The sequence below is a fragment of the Phyllostomus hastatus genome, unplaced genomic scaffold (assembly GCF_019186645.2).
Source record: "Phyllostomus hastatus isolate PE091 unplaced genomic scaffold, TTU_PhHast_1.1 phas_scaffold_39, whole genome shotgun sequence".
Classification (NCBI taxonomy): domain Eukaryota; kingdom Metazoa; phylum Chordata; class Mammalia; order Chiroptera; family Phyllostomidae; genus Phyllostomus; species Phyllostomus hastatus.
In genome coordinates, this window is record NW_025334028.1 from 9,958,533 (window position 1) to 9,984,370 (window position 25,838).

General features: G+C 37.0%; 1 protein-coding gene across 2 annotated transcripts in view; it reads left to right on the forward strand.

The window, feature by feature from the left end:
* ARHGAP24 (Rho GTPase activating protein 24) overlaps positions 1-25,838 on the forward strand; it is a 478,629-nt gene that overhangs the window by 71,516 nt on the left and 381,275 nt on the right. For both annotated transcript variants that reach the window (XM_045820118.1, XM_045820120.1), the window contains exon 2: positions 9,716-9,915. In XM_045820118.1, coding sequence (XP_045676074.1) covers positions 9,736-9,915 — 180 coding nt within the window. In that variant the 5' untranslated portion in view covers positions 9,716-9,735. The remainder of the gene's footprint in view (positions 1-9,715; positions 9,916-25,838) is intronic.

Here is a 25,838-nt window from a genome sequence, read left to right on the forward strand (position 1 = left end):
TGCTCTTCCATTCTAAATGAAAGCTTTGCTGGATAGAGCAATCTGGGATATAGGTCCTTGTCTTTCATGACTTGGAATACTTCTTTCCAGCCCCTTCTTGCCTGTAAGGTTTCTTTTGAGAAATCAGCTGACAGCCTGATGGGAAGTCCTTTGTAGGTAATTGTCTCCTTATCTTTTGCTGCTTCTAGGATTCTGTCCATCATTTTAATCTTGGGTAATGTAATTATAATGTGCCTTGGTGTGATCCTCCTTGGGTCCAACTTCTTTGGGATTCTCTGAGCTTCCTGGACTTCCTGGAAGTCTATTTCCTTTGCCAGATTGGGGAACTTCTCCTTTATTATTTGTTCAAATAAGTTTTCCACTTGTTGCTCTTCATCTTCCCCTTCTGGTACCCCTATAATTCGGATGTTGGAATGTTTCAAGATGTCCTGGAGGTTCTTAAGCCTCTGGTCACTTTTTAAAATTTGCTTCTTCATTCTTTTTTGTTTGGTTGTTTCCTTCCTCCTTCTGGCCCACTCCATTAGTTTGAGTCCCAGTTTTCTTCCCATCACTGTTGGTTCCCTGTGCATTTTCCTTCATTTCACTTATGTAGCCTTCATTTATTCATCTAATTTGTGACCAAAATCAACCAATTCTGTGAGCATCCTGATCACCAGTGCTTTGAACTATGCATCTGATAGGTCGGCTGTCTCTTGGTTGCTTAGTTGTAGTTGTTTTGGAGCTTTGATCTGTTCTTCCATTTGGGCCATATTTTTTTTGTCTTGTTGTGCCTGTTATGTATGAGGGGTGGAGCCTTAGGTGTTCATCAGGGCGGGGCAACCCAGTTGCTGGGTTGTGATGTTGTATGTGGGGGAGTCTCCTCCGCCACTTACCCCAAGCAAACTGGGCCCTTCTGGTGCTGATTCCTATGTGGGTAGGCCTGTGTACATTCCAGGACCCTGTGGGTCTCTCCAACGAAGTCTCCCAAGAGGCTGGGAGTCTCTCTCTGTGCCTCAGCCCCCCCCAGAGGTGTTTTTAATCGGTGTTTCGAGGCTTTATTTCCTAGTGCTGGAACCCTGGGCTGCGTGGTCTGCCTCACTTCCCAGTTTCGCCTGGTTTATCTGCACAGGAATGTGGGACCACCTGGTTAGCCAGCTGCCTTGCACGTAGTGCCTTGCTTCACAATTGCTGCCTTGATGGGTCTGCCTGTTGCCACCCTGCACCCAGCATCTGCCAGCCACTGCCTGCATGCCCGGGGTCTGCCTGTTGAGGTCTTGCACACCCCAGGTGACTTGCGTGCCCAGTGCCACTGCCTTTTGTGCCTTGATCCCTCTCTGCCCCACCTACCGGTCTGGATGAATGTGTATATTTTAGCTCCTTGGTTGTCAGACTTCTATACAGTTCAATTTTCTATCAGTTCTGGTTGTTATTTTGTTTCTAAATTGTTGTTGTTCTCATTTTGGTTGTGGGAGGAGGCACAGTGTGTCTACCTATGCCTCTATTTTGGCCAGAAGTCTCAATGATACAGTTTTTATTTTGATTGGATTTCTGTTTCTACTCAGGTCATCAGCATGGAGGATTCTGGCTGTTCTCTTTTTCACTCAGCCCTCACAGTGGTGTGGTGGGGGAACATATCTAATTATATATTAAAATGCTTTTCTCCTTATTTAATTAAAACCTCCTTAAAAGAGAGAAGAGGCTCTCTACAAAGTATGTGGCATTAAACATAAGACAAGAACAAAGTAAATGCAAAGAAGAAGTTTGAAATGGTTCATCCTACAATATTAAGTCCTTTTGATTTCTTACTAAATGAATATGAAAATATTGAGGCTTAAAATATAAAAGGTAAATTGACATTCCTGATTTATTCCAACACATCCATCATTTTTTATCATTGTCTATTTTCTGATGTTTTGGACAATTTAATTCTAAATGAATCAAGCAACAAGATATTTACTGTTTCCTCAGGAAAATAACTGCACATTTACAAAATTATTACTGTTAAAGTTCCCTCAGGTGTGCTCTTCTGGTGACTACTTTAAACTTTATATTCATGACCACTGTACTTTATTTAATTCCTGTTTTCCTTACACTTAAACTCTTCAGTTTTAAGAAAGAAATGCTTGTTTATTTTTAACTCAAATTATGAGTACGGGTAGCATCATCAGTGAATTATATGGTAGTTTTCTTTGCTCGGTAGTTTCTGAAGTTCAGTTTAACTTTAAATTGCTAAAAGCTAAAGGATTAGATTTTTGCAGGAGAATGTGAACTGGATTCCTTGCATTGGTATATAATAATAAAATGTTTAGGAGTTTTGCACTGGACTCTGGGGAGCCTTGAGGCCTCTGGAGTCAATGCTAGTAGGCCCTAAAGACTGGCTGATGCATTTACAAATCTCTTTATTCATTTAAATTTATTAAACAAATCTTTGAATATTCAGCACATGCTAATTAGCATGGGGTTATCTAGGGAGCACTTATATTCAATGAGTTATGGTATAGAAAACTGTAAAGTAATAAGCAGATGGCCAACAGGTGATAAAGATTATGTCCAGAGTGATATGGGAGCTCATGGAAGGGAATGTCCAGATTGGGGATGGCAGGGGCACTTGGGAGGCCATTGTGTAGGGGCTGAAGGATGAATGAAAAAGCTGCAGTACATATATACTATGAAATACTACTCAGCCATAAAAAAGAACAAAATCTTACCTTTGCAACAGCATGGATAAACCCAGAAGGTATTTAGCTAAATGAAATAAGTCAGAGAAAGACAAATATCATATGATTTCACTTATATGTGGAATTAAGAAAAACAGAATAAACAAACAAAATTGAAACAATTAAACAATTAGAGAACAGACTGATGGTAGCCAGAGGGGAGGCGGATTGGAGGACCCAGTGACAAAGACAAAGGGACTAAGAAGTACAAATTTTATTCATGAAATTGTCACAGGGATGTAAAGTACACATAGGGAATATAGTTAATAATATTGTAACAATTATGTGTGGTGGCAGGTGGGTGCATGTATATCAGGGGGACACTTCGTAAAGTATGTGATGTCTAAGCACTATGCATCTGGATCTAATACAAAATAATACTGAATATAAACTGTAATTTTATAATTAAACTGAATATTAATTATTAAATTTTATAACTTAAACTGAATATAAATGGTTTATGTAAACTGTAATTAAAAATAACATAAAATAATAAAAATTAAAGGAATATACCTTTAAAAAATTCTCACTGCTCAGGAACCATGAGGTCCTGGCAGTGAGAACAACCATGTGTGGAAAGCCAAAGCTCTTTCAAGGTACTTTAAGATGTTTAGTTGCTTCTTGAAAACAGATTTAGGCTCCTGGGGTTTATCTTGCAGTTAAAACCATCTCCACTGGATCCTTGGCAATAGCAGACCTATAGCGCTCATTCCCTTGCAGGCACCACATGTTGACGTACTGTTCAAGAGAAGAGGCATGTGGTCGAGAGCGAGGGGCAGAAAATGAACTGTTTTTCACTCATCAATTTTCTTTAGTTACAACAAGCTACTAAGATTTAATTCTTTAAATTTTTTCTTCTGCATATTTTTTATAAATGTACATTGCCTTAATCTGTGCTGGTGCCATAAGCAAAATACCACAGACTGGGTGGGTTACACAACAGACATTTATTTTCTTACAGCTCTGGAGGGTGGAAGTCTGACATTAAGGTGGCAGCACGGTCAGGTTCTGGTGAGGCTCCTCTCCTGACTTGCAGGGGGCCGCCTTTTCACCATCTGCTCACATAGCCTCCCCTCGGTGCCTGCTAGAGGAAAGGGATCAGGACGGAGAGAGAAAAAGAGAGATCAAGCCTGACATTATTTAAATATTTTGAATATTAAGTTACAAATTAAGTAAGCAAGTATAGTTATTGGAGAAATGTTCAAGAAGATAATGAAAATAAGCCTATAATTTCATAGATTGACTATCATATACCACAGCCAGGTTGGTCAGTGAACACTGAAGGGCAAAGCTCTTTTATGTTCTTTGCTTCATCAAAGAACGTCAGAGCTGCAGGGATATACTTCCATGTCTCCCAGCGGCATGGCACTTAGTGTATTTGACCAATGAGAAAAGAATCCCAACAAATATTTTGCCTTAAAAATTTTCTTCCCTGGGGAGAAAACACACACGATGCATATACACACCCACCCACCACACACACACATGCATGCATATGGACACATGCATACATACATGCAAACATGCACACACACGTTATGTCTATCCATGTTTATGGGTTTTTTTGTGCACCATTACCCATAGAAAGGCTGTGTGCTAGCATTTAGACATACAGCACAATAAAAGGTACCACTGTTTGACAAACCAGTATGTTACCAACAGCTACAAAACAAAGTTTTTTAATAAAAAGGGTTAGAATTCAGATAAATATTGCCTTTCCTGAACAGTACATTCACATTCATTTTACAAAGGAGTTAGTTTCTAATGTCAGCACAGAGGGTGACAATTGGATGTGAACAAAATTGCTCTTGAAAGTTACATAAATCTCTCATAAATTGCAGTATTTTATCACATCTGCCAGTTTTATTTGTGTTTTCTCCTGGAGCTTTGGAACAGATCACAGTTCTTTCACTGAACAACTGGAATAGTTTGTGTTGAAGGGCCATACGGTGTGAAATCATGTGAACTCTGAGACTCGGGTCACATTTGCACAGCAAGACACCCCACAGAGGCCCAGGGGACTGCCCTGACTGTAAAATGCACCTCCAACTTCTGAGAGCGTGTGCTCGCTCAGTGTTGTGGAGGCATTGTGGTGGGATTGCTCATGCTTTTAAGTTGTTCTCTCTCTCCCTTCTCATATACTTTACAGAGTGTTTCCCTCAATAGTTCCAGAACGGCAACTGGCACCCTACATAGTTGTTACAATATTGTTTACTATATTCCCTGTATGTGCTTTATATTCCCATGACAATTTTGTAACTATCAATTTGTACTTCTTAATCCATTTTCCTTTATCACCCAGTCCCCCAACACCTCTGCCCTCTGATAACCAACAGTACACTCTTTGTCTATAAGCATGTTCCAATTTTGTTTGTTTATTTGGTTCTTTAGATTCCACATATAAGTGAAATCATATGGTATATGTTGTTCTCTGACTTTCTAGCTCTCTCCTCCTTTGTCAGTCTCTTGTGTTTGCTAAACATGTTTGGTAGGTAAATTCAAGTACATTGTAACTCTATTTTTATATGGCATTCTTATACATCTTTGATTACATGCATGTTTATATATTCTTTGTTAAAGTCACAAATATAAATACCTATGTGTGTGGCTGTTTGACTTTTAGAAATTCTGTTAGGAGCATGAATTTCATCTCAGATTGCACCATGTAATACTGTTGTGTTCCTAGACCATCCAGGTTGCAAAAAAGAACCACACAAGGAAACACATAAATTAGATTCCACACCTGAAACTGATTTGTAAGCCCATGTAATGATGGCGACTTTCTAAGCCTAACTATGGTACAGGAGCCATCATTAAGGCTTTTTCGTGAAACTGATAGGAAGACACAACTTAACTTCTCAATTCTGTTTTTGTTAGTTTACAGTGACAGTTACTTTATGCTATTGTTATATTGTCATTGTTATGTTGGGTTTGCTAAACACCTTAGCTGATAGTTCTGTTGTGTAACCCTGTGTGCCACCCAGCTGCCATGGCCTGACCACAGCGATAGACTTTCCCAGCGGAGATTCAGTTAAATTATCCTCTGAGAATTTGAATGAGTAAAGTACTTTTCTTTATGCTTAAACATAATTGATTACATGTATTTCCTGCAAGGCTTAAAAGTATAAATTTTGAATGTTATATTTCTTCATAAAAGATTGTTTCAGGTTCATTTAGGTTTCATGATTTTGACATTGTGTTTAAGAATAAATTTTCATGCTAATGGAAATCTCTTATGTCAAAGGAAAAAAAACAAGCTCTTAAAGCATACAGTCTTTTTTAAGGCATTAAATACAATGTAAAAGCTCTCTAAAATACTCTTTACATGTGTCTCTTGTGGTTGTTACATAGCTTCATTCACTGACTTAACATTGTTTACTGAGTACCAAGTGAGCACTTTTAAAGGTATTAGGTAAACTGCAGTGAGGAAAAGCAAGTCATTGGTCTCCTGAAGCTTCTGATCTCATGGAGGCGTGATCAGTCATGAACAGCTAAAGAAATAGCAATTTAAGGAAGTGTTAGGACGACAGAGGACCAAGTTCAGTGTTAGAGAATAACAAGAGGGTCATTAACTCATGGGTGGTTAGTAAAGCTTTGCTGGGAGCAGGTAGTTTTAGGCTATGACTTAAAGGATGAAGAGGAGTCGGCAATGCAAACCACTCTTCATCCCATGCAGAGCAGCCTAGGCAAGTATCAATCATTGATGCATAAAGGACTTGGGTATTTCCAAAACTGAAAGTAAGCTGGTGTGATTGCTTGCATCAGAGTGTTCGTGTGTGTGTGTGTGTGTGTGTGTGTGTGTGTGTGTGTTGGAATGGGGGGAATGAGGGGTAGCTGGCAAGAGATCAGGAGGTTAGGTTAACAAACAGGTGCCAGATGATTTCTGTTTTACAGGCCATGGTAAGTCTCTAGATTTTAAAATAAACACAGTGAGAGCCCAATCCAAGTTTTAAGGGTGGAGAATCATTATCTGATTTAAAATTTTAAAAGCTCTCTTTGGCTGCTTTATGGAGAATAAAATACACGGGGGCATGTCTTTGCATGTGTGCTTAAAAACGGAAGCAATACCACCAGTTGGGGGGCTCTGATAGTCATTTAGTCAAAGCTCATGATGGCTTGAATCGTGGGTGGCAATGAAGATGGAGCCAACTGGATGGATTTGAAAATATTTCTGAATTTACTGATGAATTTAACGCTGTGAGGAGGAGTCAGGACTCAGAGATGATCACTTTTTTTTTCACAACTGTGTGTATCATGGTGCCATTTACTAAGATGAGGTTTGGGGCAGGATCAGGTTTCAGAGGGAGATCGTATTCCCTTTTAGATATTTAGTGTCAAACCTTTTGCAATATTTATGAATTCATCAAACATTGACTGCATATGCCAGTCATGGTATGAAGTCCTGAGGATATATGGTGTCCTTATGTTTATGGAATTAGAGAGGTGGTAGATTTCAGAGTGCTAGGGGTGACTGTAGTTAGAAATGACCCAGGCCAGCATCATCATTTTACAGATGGAGGATAGAATTTGAGCCATTTAATCTGCATAAATATCAAGACTCCTTTATAAAAATCATGGTTATTTTAGTAAAACTTAGCTTTACTCATCCAGCAGTAATTGTGGTATTATTTATTTCCTCTTGGAGATGTGATACAATCTGTTTTCATTTCTGTTTTAATGAACTGTTATGAACTGTTACCATTACTACTACTAGAATACTTGCTGGTGCATTCCGAAGCTATGGAAATACAGGCCTTGCAGCCAGGAGTGCAGTGGGAGCTGCCATTTGCCTCACCAGATGAGTAAACAACTTACGTAAGAAGAATCAGCAACAATGTCCTAGTGCTCACACATTGTTTACTAAGGTGTTATGTGTATACAAAACCAAAATTGGGCGCTTGTATTTTTTATATTATTGATGGTAGCTTGCTAATTACCTTGAAGAATTTTAGAGGGGATTTTTCAAACTTAATATTATAGAAAGCATGAATTATAAAAGGAAAAAGGAAAAGAGAAAAAAAAGAGCCCAAAAGAAAGTTTGTTGTGCAGTGAATTCTAGATGTGTATGTATGTGTTGGAATGTTTGCTTTAAGGCAGGCTTTTATAAGTTCAGCTTTATAAGTTAAGGTGTTTGGTCAAAGAATAAATACATGCTGATGAAATAGCAACTTGTGTAGGTTTGAACAATTTAAATGCCAGGAACCTAAAATGATTATTTCGAGTGGTCTAAATAAGCATACCTATTATCCAAATTATGTTAGAGCATTTATTGTTCATTTAGAGGAAGGTTTACTTGGCTCTTTCTGCTAGGTCAAGTAATGTAAAAGAAAAGAGATGGAAGGTTCTGCCCTATGGGCAGAGCAAACTGGCAGCAGCAGGCTGACCCAGTCTGCACGCACACACGCACATGGGGTGGGAGAGAGTTTCCTGCAGTAAGTATGCTCTTTCTGTCCTGCGCATGCCTTAAGCAGCAAAGGGAGTTTCAAGATTTTTTGCAGAGATGAGAGCCTGCTAATGAGAAAAATGTTTCATTACAAAAGGAAAAAGTGAATATTGAATGAGACAGGTGGTGGTCAAGTGGCCCATGTAAAGCTTAAAAGTAGTTTAAAGGGATGGGGATAAAAGCAAGATACAGGTAGATTGGAATGCATGCCAGTGGAAGAAAAGAAAACTACTGAGAAGGCGGTAGAGATTATCAAAACCTGAGTAACTGGAATCAAAGCTCTGCTTCCTCTCTGCAACCAGAGGGCAAGACAAAAGTCAAAGAAATGAAAGGGCCAATCATGGAAGGTCTGACCCTGCCATGAAGGTCTGACCTTCAAAGAAGAAACTTAAGGAACTAAGCACTGATGATAGAAATTTCATGGAATTTATAATTAGGATTGTGTACATACATGTCAATTGAAAAGTGAATGGTGAAAGTAAGAATGTGACAGAAAGAGAGGCTTTTTTCTGTTCTTTGTTTGGAATCAAACAGAAAAGTAGGAACTTTGTACATGGATATGCCAGAACAGGAATATTCCATGTTTTATTACTTAGTCTGTATCCTTGTGTCCTCATCAAAGACACAAGGGTAAGAGTAGACTTTATTTCCTGAAAACATGCTTGGAAATAAATATTAGTGAGAATTTATAGAAAGCCTTTGGGACAAGAAAATATTTTTATTCTTAACCTCCCAGAGAGCTACCTCCCCATTCTTACTGGGACAGTTTGGCTTCTCACCTGTTGATTAATATTTTCTCTATGATAAACTCATTTCTTTATTATGTATAGTGCATCCAATCTTATACTCCTTCACACATAACCTTGCAAAGTTTTTCATTGTGTGTTTCTCTGGAGTGCAACACTCATCCCTGACATTTGAAGGAGATTCAACTGGCTAAGCAGGGTTCTTAAAAAAAATTTTTTCCCCTAAACTTTCTCAGCTGCACTAATTCCTTGACCAGCCAAAGAAACGCTCAAGGGGATATACACTGTGGGGTGGATGGGGGGAAGGGGCCAGATACATCTTGAGAAATTTTCACATATGTAAAACAAATGTCTTCCATTGAGGTTTTTAAAATAGTCCTTTTAAGCTTTAACATGTGTCAGGCTAGTGTTCGCTTGGATAATCACAGGCCTGTGCAAACTGGCCCCGATCAGCACACACCATACACAGAGGCCCATTATCATGAGAATTATGTTTTTTGTTGGTTGTTTTAGTCTTTAAAAAAAAAGCTCCTTAACACATTACCTCTAGAACTTTCCCATCTTTACTTCTACTTAGTAAAAAAGGGATACTATGACCCAGCTGGCCAGCTCATTTAGGGACGACACAGTGAACTGTTTCCAAGTTTTCTCCAGGCGCAGTGTTGTCAGGTCTGTGGTTTGCTTCTAGATATTTGGCAAGTGAGTTGATACATATTTTTCACTACTCATTCTGTATTTTTTTAAGGGAAAGGGGTGATTTAAGGGGGAATTGAATATATTACAGCACCTTATTCTTTTCTTTTTTTGTTTGTTGTTTGTTTGCGGAATAGGAAAGCCCATCAGCTTGATAATGGAGGAGAACAATGAGTCCACAGAGAACCCCCAACAAGGCCAGGGGCGGAATAATGCCATGAAGTGTGGGTGGCTGAGGAAGCAAGGAGGCTTTGTCAAGACTTGGCATACCCGCTGGTTTGTGCTCAAGGGAGACCAGCTCTATTATTTCAAAGATGAAGATGAAACCAAGCCCTTGGTAAGTAAGGAAATGAAAAGCACTGTGGGCCCAAGCAGTCTAAGAAGGCAAGGGGTTTGCTTGAGCTCAATGGAGGCTGAGTCCAATCCAAGCTCACTGATGTCCTTCAGTTCACTGGCATCTTTCATATTTTTTCTCATTGTTTACCTTGGTTCAAGATAATGACATGGCAAAAGGAGGCAAGTTATATTTGTCTCATATTAATTTTGATTTCTACTAAGCTGGAACATAACGTCTGATTGTCTGGGTCCCTCAAGCAAACTTACTTCATGAGAAAATGTTAATGGACATATGCTAGAACATATATATTGTAGCTAAACATTTTTCTTTTCTCAAAAATAAGTTGGAAGCACAGAACAGAAAAACTGTAAATGCAGCTCTCAGTAATTTCTGGGATACCTTCAGTATTAATTCTCTGGGGTGCTTTCCTCCATCTTAACTCATGACATATAAATGTGGAGCTACAGCAAATGATGCCGATACTTCCAACCAGCAAACACAATATCTCTGGGAAGAGTTTCTGTGTTTCTTTGTGGTTCCTAAGCAGTATTTTATTTGCTTATATACTTAGTCATTTTCTCAGCCACAAATCTCTAGGCTGAAATGAGAAAGAAGTAAAGTCTCTTATTGTAGCTACAACAAGCTTTCTTAGCTCTGATCCTTGTTTATCAATTGATGAAAGGAGATGTGAACTAAGGTATCATCTCTGGTTTTTCCTTCCTCTACATCTATAGGAGATGTGTGTGTGTGTGTGTGTGTGTGTGTGAGAGAGAGAGAGAGAGAGAGAGAGAGAGAGAGAGAGAGAAGAAACATGCTAGACTAGTTTACATAAATATCCCTAACAGTATGTTCTTGAGACTACTTGCCTTGTGTTAAAGTTAGTAACTTAAACAGGAATTTGGATAAGGGCTCTGCTTTAGTATTTTAAATTCCTCAGACATTATAATTTCACAGTTTATAGTCATCTAATTGAATTAGATAAAAATAGTAATGACAATACATACTACAAACCCCAATCATTCTTTGAAATTACTACTATGTTTTGATAATATACCAGAGCCAGGCAGACAGAGGACTAAGAATTATTTATATTGTCTATGCAATGCTTAAAATAATTCTGTGGGGCAGGATCATCCCCATTTATGCATGTGGACACCAAGGTTTAGGTGCAGTGCAGATGATCCAAAGTTAGATAGTTTTGCTTTTGGTAAATCCAAGTTCCTATGGCCTCAGCCAAAGACCTCATAAAGAATTAATGAGAATGTCCCTATTGGTATCATCGCAGTTCTACTGCATTTCCACACCTACTATTGCATTTATCATAGCAAACCAGTAGAGAATATGGGGTTATCATTACAGATGAAGAAATTGTGGCTTAAAGATAGGAAGTGACGTGATCAAGATCTATAGAGATCAGAGGTGAAGTAGTAGTCTTTCGTTTCTCATCTCATACTCTAGGATTCTTTTTTCACTGTACCTTGTTTTATACCATGTATTACTCACATGAACGTATTATCTGGAACATATAATCATTTTACCAACTCAGAAAATGGAATCAGGTTAATGTGAGAAAACATAGAACAGGGGACATCCAATATGGGGACTTTGATATGAAGGGACATGTTGCAATAAAAGTATGAGTAAGATTCTGTTTCATGGACTGGGTTGTTAACCAGAATGGGTACGAATTAAATGATTAGTTTTGTCTGATCCAGGACCTAAAGAAGAAATTAGGGGACCAGACAGAGGATGCAGGAGCTGAGTGAGTGGAGAATTGAAAACAGACCTAATCAATGTTCTTGTTGCTGAACTCAATGTGCCTTCTAGTAATGAAGATAGGATGTAATAGATCAAATCTGAGTTCAATGTTTCTAAACTGTGAGGATTTGCAGGCTTCCGAGTTCCAGTTTCAGGAACTCTGCCCTAAACTCTTCTGTCTGTGTACTTTCTCAGGTCTACATAGTCACAGATAGTATTTAGTGCAGGGTAGTTACTTCTTATAAACATTTGAGAATATAAATCAGAAAATGCAAAGACTTCTGATTAATGCAAAAGAAAATCTTCCCTAAAAGGAAAATTACTTTATAGTATTTCTAAGATGTTATATTTTCATATTACTATGTTACTAGTATTTGTAGACTTACACAACTGAAATGAACAAAATAGAGTTGTATTGGCAAGAAACGACTAATTCTTATACATACCAAACATAACCTGCCATCATTCCTTTCCAAAAAAGTTTCTGAATGTAGCAGAACAGAAAGACAGTTTGTCCCTCCTGGTATACCGCAGTGCCAAACACTGAACACCCAGCACTGTAGTAGAGAAATGAGATTGCTTTACTGCTAGGTGCCATGCAGGAAGAATGAGAAGTTGTTGCTCAAAACTTGAACTCTCCGATGGCTTACAATCAGAAGGTTTTAAGGAGTTAGGGAGAACAGGTATGTGGAATTGACAGTGGGGCAAGTTTTAATGGGAAGATTCTGAAACTTGACCATTTATGTTCAGGGGCTTTAATGCCCATCTCCCTGGACGATGGATCCTTTGCTTCTGAAAAGGTTTCAGTGTTTAGGTTCCATGTGAATTGAAATAGGGGGCCACAATTCAGTCCATAACACCTGATACATTGTACAATGATGCTAGTTAATATAATTTCCTCACTTTCTTCACCCCTACCATCACATTTTATCTCTACTAGAACCTAGTATACCTGTTTTAGTGCATTATATACCTAATTATTTGAACCTAATATTGGTGTTTCATGGTCTTTTTCAAATTGCACCTTGCTTTTCAAATATGCCACTTTTCCAGTACCTTCTTTTTGAGCAAAAGTCAGAAGTGACTGGAGGTGCTCCTCTCTCAGGAGGGAGTACCTCATTTGCAAACAAGACTTCCAGACCTTAGCCAGCTGCCCCCAGCAATGTTTTAAAGGTATCCCCCCAAATAAAAAGGGACAACTGTAATAGCATAATCAATAAAATATACTTTAAAAATCATTTTAAAAAGGTATCTCAAATTAAAATTATTTTATATTTAGGATAAACCAAACTAAAATTTTTAAGGTTCTATTATTTTAAAAATAGAAGACACTTCAGTTCCTCAGGGCCAAAATGTTCTCCAGAAACCATTTTTCTACAGTGTCTGCACATACATTGGGACAAATTTTATTCATAAAAAATTTTAAAAATAAACTTGATTTTGGTTGTTTATGGAAAAAAACCAAAGTGATGTATGTAGCCAACTTTTGATCATACATTAATACATTTACAATTTCTGTCACTCATAGGCCACTATGGTAAGAATTTATCTGTTGTATTTTTCCAGCTTTAGGTAATGTATTTCTGTTTTTCTAATTTCTGAAATAAAGTCCTATTCGTATTTGGAAAAAAAAGTTAAAAATTATATGGAAGAACCTATTAAAAAAAGATCTCCCATCTATTCTGCACATTCCTTAGGTTTTGGGTAGCTTTTAAAAACAGTTTTTAAAACAGAAAAGTTTAAAAAACAGATTTAAACTGAATTTGTGACAATATAAATTTGGCTATTTTTTATTAATAATCATGACAAATGACTGAGTCTTTATTTATAGACATTATAACATGGGGGAATCAGCTGAGTCAGACACAGCGTCTGATTATTACGATTATTCTAAAAGTGTGTGTACATTTTGTTAAATGCATCCAGTGATACATTTCCAGTACCCTTTTTGAACCATCTGTTTTACTTCTATCATGAAGTATAGTATTACTTACATAATAGCTAAATCTCATACTAATGAATGTCTCTCACATACCCTTGGTACTAGAATTTGACACTGGAAAGCAATGATTTTTAGAAGCCAGTCTGAGACTCCTGTTAAAATTACTAAAATCCAAATAAGCACCCATCCAATTAATGTAGTCTAGACCTTCTACAACAGATATTGATGCAATTGTGTGGGGAAGCCTTTTTCTGGACATGATGAAGATGACACTATTAGGTCAAAGTGGATTTTCCTAATTTAGAGAACAAAGTGATTTTGAGTGAATTATAACCCGAGGGCTGATTTCTAAATATGCAGGAATTGATTACTGATTTGAAAATAAGCTCCAATTCTACATATTCAATGAAAGTGGTGAGTTAATTAAATCTAGAAATCTCTAAGGAAACTGCTGCTCTCTTTTAATATATATGAGCCAGAAGAAGCCAAAACCTCATTTATGTGTTTAAAATAATACTAAATACCTTGAAATTTGGATTTTATCCTCAAATCTAAAGCTGACTTTCTATGTAGCATCAAAGTTTCTTGGTATTTAAAATGGTACACAAAATGGTGTTCTGCATTATTGTAAATTTTTAGGAATTTTTAACTCTTTCCTAGATATGATTATGTCGAGAGAGTATTATTAACATAAAATATTATTTTATTCTGCTATTAGCTGAAAAGTTCTTTATTGCTTGCAGAAATAATTTAGGCATGGTACTTATTTATTTTAGAGTAGTCAAAAACATGGGCTTTTGAGTCAAATTGTTTGGGTTTAATTTTAATTCATTCACTTAATAATCATAATGCATTGGGTAGTGAGTAAACTGATTTAAGTTTTAATTTACTAATCTTTACAATGAGATAATAATAACATTAAGAGTATTAAATAAAATAGTTTATGTCAAGGATCTTAGAAAGCAGTAGCACATGGTAAGCATAAAGTAAATGTTAGTTATTTTTATCCTATTGGTATGAGAAAAAGTATTTCTTAAGATATTTATACTATTCATTCATTTACTTGATTTTTTTATTCAACACATATTTATAGATTTCTAATGTGCATACCAATAGTATAACACACTGCCCCCCGGCACAATAAGGGTTTCAGAGAAGCTTATTTCTTTCTCAAGTGAAAGACCAAAGTGATTCTAGTAAGTGAAGCATGTGTGCTTTAAACAACTATTTAGAAACAGGCTGCCAGTGATTGTGCAATTTCAACTTTTTGCTTCCAAATTTACCATAGGGTCAATTTCTTCCCAGATCTAGAAGGAGGGGTATAAAACATAGTATTGCATAGAAAGTTTAGAAGGACCAGATACAATAGTAGCTCTTATTAGTTCTGTTCACATTCCATTGGACACAACCGAGTCACATTATCATATCTGACTGCAAAGGAGGCTGGACATGTAGCCTAGTTTTATCTGGGGCTAGAGGAGAACATGGGTATTGAAAAAGAGTCAGTAGGTAGACAGCTGTTAGAGGGGAAGGAGGCTAGAGGACTTGGTAGAAAAGGCCCGAAGGGCTTGGCAAACAAAACAAAACAAAACAAAATCAAAACCTCATAGACACAGACAGCAGCATGGTGATTACCAGGGAGACGGGGGGGTGGGGGAGGTAGAAGAGGGTAAAGGCAGCATTAATGGTGACAGAAGGAGGCTTGAGTTCGGGTGGTGAACACACAGTATAATATATGGATGATGTATTATATAATTGTACACCTGAAAACTATATAATTTTATTAACCAGTGTCACCCCAATAAACTAAATAAAAACTTTAAAAAAACTAAACTAAACAAGTAGCACTATATTAACTACAGAGCTTCTGCACAGCAAACAATAAATTGAAAAGGCAACCTACAGAATGAGAGAAAATATTTGCAAACAATATATCTCATAAGGGATTAATATCCAAAATATATAAGGAATGTATGTAATACAATAGAAATAAAGCAATAATTCCCCACAAGAAAGAAAAACAGCTAGCAGCCTTTGCCACAGGTGATCAGGTAATTCTAAACATTTATGAAAATGATGTTAAATTCCAAAGGATGTTACAGATAATTGCAGTTACTATACAATGTAATGAGTACTTTAATAAGGAAAACATAAGGAACCATGGAAGCCATAGAAAGGGCACCTGTAACTAATTTAAGATTTAGGGAGGGTTTTTCAAAAGAATATACAGGGTCCGACAGGAGTAATGCCTACTTCAGTGGGGTTGGTAGGGTAATAATATGGATGTAATAATTTATAGTTTTAATTTGAACATTTCACCTAAAATGTCATATGGTGTGCCTGAATGTGATATTGTTACGTTACATAGTTACATGCTTATGATTTTGCAGTAAAAAGGGCTATTACTTATGCCGGACCCTATGTATTTAACCAGAGAATTGAAGAAAGGTATAGCTTTATCCCAAGTTATTGGGGGTGGGGGTGTATGTGGCAGACTGACTGGTGTAGGCCATGGCTGTTTTGTGGATTGTTGGGGAATTGATATTTCAGCACCTAAGAAATAAGACAAGCAGTGATGAGAGATGAATTTGGAGATGTAAGTGTAGAAAGTATGTTAAGAGTCCAGTAAACAGTATTAAGGATTATAAAATCCTTGAGATTTTATATTTCCCTGCTTATATGTACCTTTTTTCCTTGATTTATTGCTAAACAGTTAATATTGGGCTCATTCTATGTATAGCTCACTGTGAAAGAATCTAAAATGCCCACCTGTCCAAAAAGGATCTGATCCTGTCAGATCTTTTTTGGACAGGTGGGCATTGATAATCCTGCAACTCTGTCTGATTTTCCTATAATCAACTGCATATTTTGTATTATGTTGTAATCTCTGGGAAGATGATTGAAAAGAAACTGTGCTACAAACACTTCCATCACCTGTTATAACCTAAGCATACATTGTGGGGATACCAGTCAGGTCACTTTGACTGTAGGCAGAAGGACTGAGAAAGTTTGCTCCAGCTGAAGAGGGTACCTGTAGTGAACAGCAGCAAAGGATGTCATGGGAAAAGGCAGGAATTGATGGGTGAGGTGTGATGGCCAGAGCGATCACAGTGTGAGAGGAAATTTTATAGTCATAATTTTCTCTAGAATTGACTATCCAGTTTGGGCACTTGCCTGTGGAGCAGTTGAGCTCATTTATTTTATGTACAGACTCTGGAGCCAGGCTGCCTGTGTCCAGTGTAGACTGTATAAGAAAACTACCCAGTGTTCCACCTGCATGTCTCCTTTACTGCTCACACAGAACACTTCACTCCTGACACTTCTAGTCACCCAATGTGTGTGTGTGTGGCGGGGGGGCAGGTCCTGCACACCAAGCAATTCTCTGAGAATTGGGTTAGGGTTAGGGTTAGGGTTAGAATTCTCTGAGAATTCTCTGAGAATCTGGCTGTCCTGCTCCCCTACCACTTCATATGCCAACTGCAAACAGTAGGTCCTCGGGTTACTCACAACTAACTTCTGTCTCACTTGACTACATGTCAGAGGTTCCCATAATTCTTCCCCTCTTCTTGAATTTGATTAACTCGCTAAAGCAGCTCACAAAACTCAGAGAAATACTTAAAATCATTTACCAGTTTATTAAAGGATAGGAAAGGGGTGCAGATGAACAGCCTGATGAAGAGACAGGCAGGGTGGGGCCTGGGAGGGTCCTGAGCACAAGAACTTCTCCCCTGTGCAGTTGGGCGGGCCACCCTCCCCATCCAGGACTATGTTCACCCACCTGGAAGCTCTCCAAACCCTGTACTTTTGGGATTTTTGTGGAGGCATCACCATGAAGACTTGATCAATTATTAACTTTATCTCCTCTGGAGGGTTCGGGAGCAGCACTGAAAATTCCAAGCTTTTAAATCAGAGTTTGGTCTTCCTAGTCAGCAGCCCTTGTGCAGGAGCCATGCAGGAGGCCACCCAGAACAGGTTTCGTAGAACAAAAGACATTTCTATCAACCATGAAATTATAAGAATTCCTGTGTCAGGAATCAGGGGCAGAGCCCAACTATTAGAACAAAAGATGTTCCTAGTGCTCTCATCACTTAGGAATTCACAAGGGCTTTAGGAACCCTGTGCCAGCAACCAGGGGCAGAGACCAATATTTCTATTATCTGTTATCGCACAAATCCATCACTAGTTATAGGCCTTGTTTGAGTTACTTGTTCCTTATGTGGGTAAATTACTTATCTATAGGATGTAAATAATACTAATACTTATCTCATAGAGTAATTGTTAGCAAACAGGAAATGGCGTGTCCAGTAGACACACAGTACCTAGCCACATATTAAACACTCAATAAATATTAAATATTATTGTTACTATTATCCTCATCACCATCATTTTTAGTGTCTTTGACCATAGAGCACCCTGACATAGCAGTTTAGAAATCAGCATCTGTAATATGTATCTTATTATTTGAATAATGAAAGGAATAATAGATGACCAGCTTGTGTAAGTAATGCCGATGCTGAAGAGAACTTGTTTTCACTTGTGAGCTATGTTGCCAAAGCACAGAACTCATGGAAAGAGTCTTAAAAATAACAATGTTCACCTTTGCAGTGTCTCTTTATTTTTGCTTAAGTTACTTTTTGGGCTCCATCAGAGCTTATCAAAATGATTATGATGACAGCCAAGAAGACTTGAAGGATTCCCTTTTGAAAAATTGGACCACCCAGAGAGAGGCAGTCCTTTTTCTTGTCTTGCGAACAGCGTGTGCCTAAAAAGTACATGTATCTCACATACCTATTCTTCAACACCATTTTTGCAGAGAGAAATATTGGAGTAGAGGCTCTTGAGTTATGCTTCTAACATTTACTCATACTGACTGAAGGTTTTTGTGTTTGATGCAATTCAGTATACAGAACGAAACAGGGCATAGACGGGCTATCCCTATCTCATTAGCATAAACTTAGGCATATTTCCATAATCCCAAGTAGTGAAGAGAATTTTGGGAAAAAATCAGAATGAGTGAAAATGCAATGTGAACATTTACATTTTTGTATGAAATATTTCATAGCCATTTTCCACTTATTCTTTTAGGTTTCTTTAGGGCACTTGATTTTCCTGTCTTCTTTAGTTTTATCCTTTCTAAATTCAGCTGCTCTCTGCTTTTCTAGCACTATTTACATATGTTCATTCATTCAGTGACAATTTATCATGTAAACTATATAAATTATAATTTAGAAAACATTTGATCACATTTTATGTACAAGGATCCAACCCAAGATGTATGACTTATTATTCCCACTTTCTGAATTTTGGCTTCTTTCCTTTAGCATAATGGCTTCAAGGTTCAGCCATGTTCTAGCATGAATTAGCACTCCATTTCTTTATGTGGTGGAATAATATTCCACTGTATCAATAGGCCACACTTTGTTTATTCATTCTTCAGTTAATAGACGTTTGTTTTATTTCCACTTTTGGACTATTATAAACAATACTGCTTTGAACATTGGTGTAAACGTTTTTGTGTGGATACTTTTTCCCCCTTCAGCTCTCAGGATGGGCAGTACCACCACAGCACTTGCTGGGATCTCATTACCCAGAGACCTACTTTCCCTGCTTAAACTCAGACTCCTGGAAATTCACACCTGATTGCCATGACTAACATGGTATTGCAGCCTCCTCCAAACTTGCCACAGAATTTTCTCTGCCTAGCATCTTTCTCTAGTTCTTTCATCCACCCCTTAGGGATAGGTATAAAGTATCCCAAGCAATGAAAAATTGGAGGAGTGAGCAGCCCCCAGTTGCTAGTGTTTATCCTGGTGTTTCTTTACCCCTGACTTGAGAGAATCAGGGATTTCTTGCAAGACTTTTTTTTTTTTTTTTTTTTACAAGGCAGGGAGGAGAAGACAGGTGATGATGCTGGCCACAGTGGTAGTATGATTGTGTTGGATTCTGTTCTATTGCCTCTTTTGAACAGTAAGGCACTTAGCATATCTCTATTTCTGGTTTCATATTCCAGAAATCAGTCTGGGACAATAGGATAATTCTTACTCAAACCCTATTACAAAAATATATGCATTTACATTTTTGTAGCTACAACTCACAATCAAATGTACATATGTTTTTCTTTCAGATAAATGGGACCAATATTTTCAATAATTCTAGAGATCATCAAAGTCCTTCCTGTGTCTGGTTTCTTATGATTATTAACTTTACACATATTCTGTTCCATTTTAGAGCAAGGTCTGTTTACATATACACAAGTATGACTTTTAGTATCTTAAAATACTAAAGTACTGAAGATAGATCATAATAAGCACTCCATAGATTCTAACTTAAAATTTTTTCTTCTAACTCATTGTTCCTGTTTGTGTTGCAGTCATTGGAAGAGGATAGCAGAATCAATTTCATTTATTTGCAGAATCCTGAGTTCATCTTTGTAAACCTGGATTTCTACATAAATATATTTTTCTAGGTTTGGGATCACAAATACTTAAATAATACATAATTCCTCACTAAAATTAAAAGAAAATAGCTTGGAGAAATAGATGCACGACTTTTACTGTGGCCAACCTTAAGAAATTATAACGTAGGTGACTAGAATAAAGAACCGAACCTGTAGATATGAGCTCAGTGACCTAGTTGTGGGTTAAATGTGCTATAGTTCTGGCCTACTTGCAGTATACACTGATTATTTGAATAAACCAACATAACCCTAACTTAACTGTGTTACTTAACATTCGTAACCTCTTCTAAGGAAGATGGGAAGCAGGAGCAGTTAAGATGCTAGTACATTTTCAAATAGCTTTGTGTTGCCAAATTCCTTTATCAATTTCGAATCCTTTTTTTTAATGTGCAGTCTTAATATATATGTTTGCTCTAGATTTTAAAGGAGATTTCTACATTCTGTTAGTTTTTGTTTTTTATAATAGACACAGTAGTATAAGAGCCAAGGGCTCTCTTGGGTCATGACTTTATTCTTGCATTAATAAGTTAATGTCGCCTTGTATTAGTAACTTCTGTGCTTCCTCTGTTAAATGAAGAATTGAAACCAGTGGTTTTATAGTTGCTTCTCTATTCCAGGTTTCTAGAAGTTTTGCTTAGCCCCCACAAACACTTTGGCTTTTTAAAAATTAAAGTCTCATGATTCTTCCAGTGAGCTAATACTTTTATTTCCTAAATCATTACATTTGACTGTAAAATATGCATTGTAATATCCACAGATATTTTAGAAATGGGTAATTTATTTTTAGAGCATCCTGTGGGAAAAAGAACAGTGGTTCCATCTTCAAACTACACAAAGATGTTATAAATGTTCTAAGTGGATTATGTTAGTCTGCAGTTTGAATATTTAAGCAAAAATCTTTAGTGTAGGCTGTTTTAGTCATTGTCATAGGCAGTGCCATAATTGCTTATCTAAAATACTCAGTTTTCAAAACATCCTTTTTCAAGTGTTATCATTTCATATGACTTGTAATAAAAATTGTAGTATATGAAATGTTTCTTTTTAACTTTAGAAATGCTTGAGCATATTCTAAAGATACTGATGAGTTTACTCCCTCTGAAGTCTTTTCCTTCCAAAATAATGAGATACAAGGCATAGAAAACTTGGCTGGATTTCTAAAAAATGTGTATAACTCATTTGTCAGACTTGCTTACTCCTTGAAATTCTATCAATGAATTCATTTTTCAAAGTAAAGACTGTGACATTCTTTGTGTCTCTATCAAAAACCTTTATAATGGGGTCAATTTAAATATGGGGTATTAATTTTCCAATTCTTGTAACAGATTTCAGTATTATCGGGGAAAAATACTACCTAAAAATATTTATGGATCTCAGGTAATAGTACGAGTTGAAAATTTTGTCATATTTTGATTAAGATATTTGAATCACAAAATTTGTTTTGATCATAGGAATAATAATTTTTAGAAACAGTATTTGCCTTCTCAAATTCATGTCTATGATCAGCTACTTCAAGAGAAATTGCATTTTTTATTTCAAGCTTTTTTCCCTCTTCTCTCCAGATTGGGAATCTGGAGTTGTGTGGTATTGTCAGTCCCCACAGACCTTTATTACATGGAATTCCACACTTTTGTTACTTTTCTGTCTGTTTTGATGTCTGAGATTTTCATATTTTTCTCTTGTATATTATATTAGCAGTTTTCTGAAATCTCATAAACCAATATAGTGGTAAGCTTTCTTATTTTCAGATATAATTAACTCAAGCCATTCTTCAATTTTTTAATTAATGTGACAATTACAAATAGTTACAATTAATAAAAAATGAAGATACATTTTAAAAGATAATCCCTCAGTCTTCTGTGGCTTTACAGGAAGATGAAAGGTAGTAGATGTAACAAATATATGTGCTAAGGCTAACAATCAACTAAACCAGGCAGAATGGCGATAAAAATAATATAAAGCTGGGAAAGGCAAAAAAAATATTCTGAGGAGGAGGGAGAAATCCAAACTGGTGTCAAGAAGTTTTTGAGTATGTATAATGATCAAGTAGAGCAAAAAAGAATAAATGGATACTCACTTTAATAAATAGGAATATAGTTTTCATAGAACCTTGCTGAAGAGTGCTATACCTTTTGAAATAATGATAACAATTTAATGGCATCCTCAGGGTCCTAGGAATTATGTTAATAACTCATAATTTTTACTAAGAAGTTCTAGGAGAGGGGTGTTGGCCTTCTGAAGATGAAACTTGGCTGTTTTGGAGGTATGTTGACTGTTTTGGAGGAGACTGTGAATCTAAGATCAGCTGCAGAGCCTGCTAAAATCCATCAACCTACACCTAACACTCATTTTTTGAAGCTGTTCATGGAATGAAGCTCTGTTAGCTCTGTAGGCATTTGCAGGCAGTCTCCAGTTTTATTTGTTTCACATTATACCACTCTAATCCATCAACACCATCTAATATAAATCTGAGATTTATCTCCAGCTGTCTTTACAAAATCATATAATGAAGAGGTTTCATGGACAAAGCAGATGTGATGCATTCTGTGTCTGACACAAGACACACGTAATTGTTTGCTAAATTACTGTAGATAAAATAGAAATGGCAAATGAGGAAAAATACCGAGAATGGTCTTCTTGGACATGGGAAAGGGAACTGAGGAGGCCATGCACCGGCCTATCTAACCTACCTTCTGCTACTCATTTTTGTGGATTCTACAGAAGGAAATCTGGAATGTATCTTTGGTGACTGAAATCCTAGAAAGGAACCTGAAAGGATTCAGGGTAAAGGTGTTCTTTTAAACTCTTTTTCCATTTTAGGGTTATGACTTTAAAAGACAAAAAGGCTAGGGGTCTATGATGTTGAAAAATAGATTTGGGCATTTCCAGTAAAAAAATAAAATTGAACTTTATAATTTCATGAAATTGAATAGGTGAAATATGTTCAGCTTCCCTTCCATTCTCCATTGTCTACCCCAAGAAAAGGAAGCTCTGCTTTGGTGGGTCATGCTTGAGGGCTCTTTTACTGGCCACTGTGCAAGTTAGGGTTCACTGTAATGGGTTCACAGTAATGGTTCACTGTAATGGGTTCAAAAGGTCAATATGGAGCATGCTCAGACCATAGATTCTTCCCCAATCCCACTTTAGTTCCCTAGGGACTACTATCATGAAGGAAAAAGTGCCAATTATTTCTTTATCCTTTCCATTTAGCTTTTTCTTGCCCCAACCTATAAAAGACAGTCCTAACCTCTCATTGGAGGAACAATTTCTGACTCCCCCAATTCACCTGATTTTTGAAGTTTCTTTTTTTATTTCTCTGTCTTGCTTTTATTCCTCTTCTCTATTCTATCTTCCAGCAACTGGTTCCCCTCTCTTTTGCCCTTCTCTAAGAAAGTCACAATAGAAGTTTCCTTGCCTTGGAGCATTGTCTTCTTTCTCTCTCTCTTTGTCTCTCTCCCTTTCTCTCTCTCTCTCTCTCTCTCTCTCTGCCTCTCTTCCTCTCACTCTTGCCTCCATTCTTATAGCTCTGTTGCTGGGATGAGGATTTCATCCAAGTGGACTTGGATTTTGGCTGAGGGGTAGAAATAAAGGAGGGAAGACACTGCAGTTCAAGACCATTTACACTCACCTTGCAGAGGGAAAGGAATCTTCCTTTGCTAATACATTACAGGGTTGGGCAAAAGTAGGTTTACAGTTGTGAGTACATGAAATGGGGTATATTATTCTTATTTTTTAATTATTGTATTATTTTTAAAAATTTTTTTAGATTATTTATTTTTAGAGAAGGAATGGAGGGAGAAAGAGAGAGAGAGAAACATCAATGTGCGGTTGCTGGGGGTCATGGCCTGCAACCCAGGCATGTACCCTGAGTGGGAATCAAACCTGTGACACTGGTTTACAGCCTGCGCTCAATCCACTGAGCTACGCCAGCCAGGGCTGTATTATTTTCTATATGAACAACTGTAAACCTGCTTTTACCTAACCCTGTGTTATCTGAGACCTATGTAGGAGTTTTGGCTCGAGCCCTGAGCCAATAATAAAGTGTTAGGGGGCTTGCTTTACTACCTTTGTGTATAGTCTTATGATTACAGGTGATTAGTTAAAAGATGTTTCTACCTTATTTGTCAAATGTCGTCATAATACCATTTTAGTGGTACCGCAACCCATATACCATAAACAGAATGGAGCCTGGATATCAACTGCTCTAAGACTACCATTTTGTAGAAGAGGAAGCTGAGGGCGAGAGAAGACTGCATGTTTGTACATAGGGGTTCCCATGCTTAACGAAGAAGAGAATTGCTAGATTAACACAGGCCATGTTTTGGGCAGTTTCAAAGCTAGGTCTTCTGCTGTAAGCCCAGGAACCAGAGAATAGGCCTCGATCCAGGATGTGCCTGCTTCTTAAAATGGGAAATTAGTGAATTCTCTATCAGATTTTTAAAAGAATTCATATAAATTTAAAAAATCTATGTAACTATTATATAATGGAGGACTGTCTCATGTGTTCAATAGTTGTGTTTTGTTTATAACTACATTAGGCCCAAATAGTATTCCTTAATTGAGTCAATTAAAAAAAAGGCAACAGATACATTTAATTTGGGAAATGTTGCATTCCCTAAGAGTGAAGGCCAAACGGTGTCTCCATACAGTTCTGTCTGAATAAAGGTTTCTCAGTTATTGGAACATAGATTAGTTGTAGGCAAATTAAACTGTCATATACCCCTGTACTACAGTAATCAGCACCTAATTCATGCTATGACTGATAATTAATTTTTAAATATATACAATGGATTACATTAATATTGATAATTTAAATTATATCAGTTTTTTAGCTTGTTCAGTTGTTGATTTGTAAATTTTTTGAGTTTTATGTTAATACATTATTTTATTACCATAAACAGTACAGGAGAGGGCAAAACTAGGTTTACAGTTATTTGTATGGAAAATTATATAATAATTAAGAAATAATACATGAATAAACCTTGTGTTTCACATATAACTGTAAACCTGCTTTTGCCTCACCTTGTATGTAAAAGTTCTTTTTTTTAGAAGTACATATATCTGACATTGAGTAATCTAAGGAAGCAACATGTTAACAGGTGAAGAAAAATATAGTTGTGTTGATCTCTCAGAATTGATAGCCTAAAACTGTTGGCTTCCTTTCCCTTTTCTTCTTTCCACCCTCCCTTTCTTCTGTATTAATTCATGAATAGATGTATGCATGATGAAATACGCCAGATATAGTGCTTGATGTAAAACAAGTCTCATGAAGTTAAGTTATAATGGAGGAGACAGGAAGTGCTGTGAAGGAAATGAATAGGTACCTATAGAGACAACAGTGATATAGTGGTGGTGGTGGTGGTAGGGGCTGAACAGTGAATAAAACCTAGTGATGCAAGCAAAAGAGGGAAAACAAGCCTGTGTGCTAGTAACATCATTAATAAGGGGTTCCCGGCATCACTGTCTTTAATCTTGGAAATGGTTTCAGCCCAACCAACAGGCAGTGTTGCTTTTCTCCATCAATCTGTCCACAGAATGCTATGTGTCCACAGAATGTCCACTTAATGCTGTGTGTGCACATAAATGGACTATCCACTAATGTCCCCTTTTGCTTTTTAATCCTGTATTGATTTCTTGCTAAATTCCTTGTGCTGTCCTTTAATATAATAGTTTGTGTTTATTTGTTTAAGAGAAAATAAAAGCATGTATCATTTCACTCTGCCCTTCCACATTTCCTTTCTGTATTCTCTGACCAGCTTGGGAGATGGG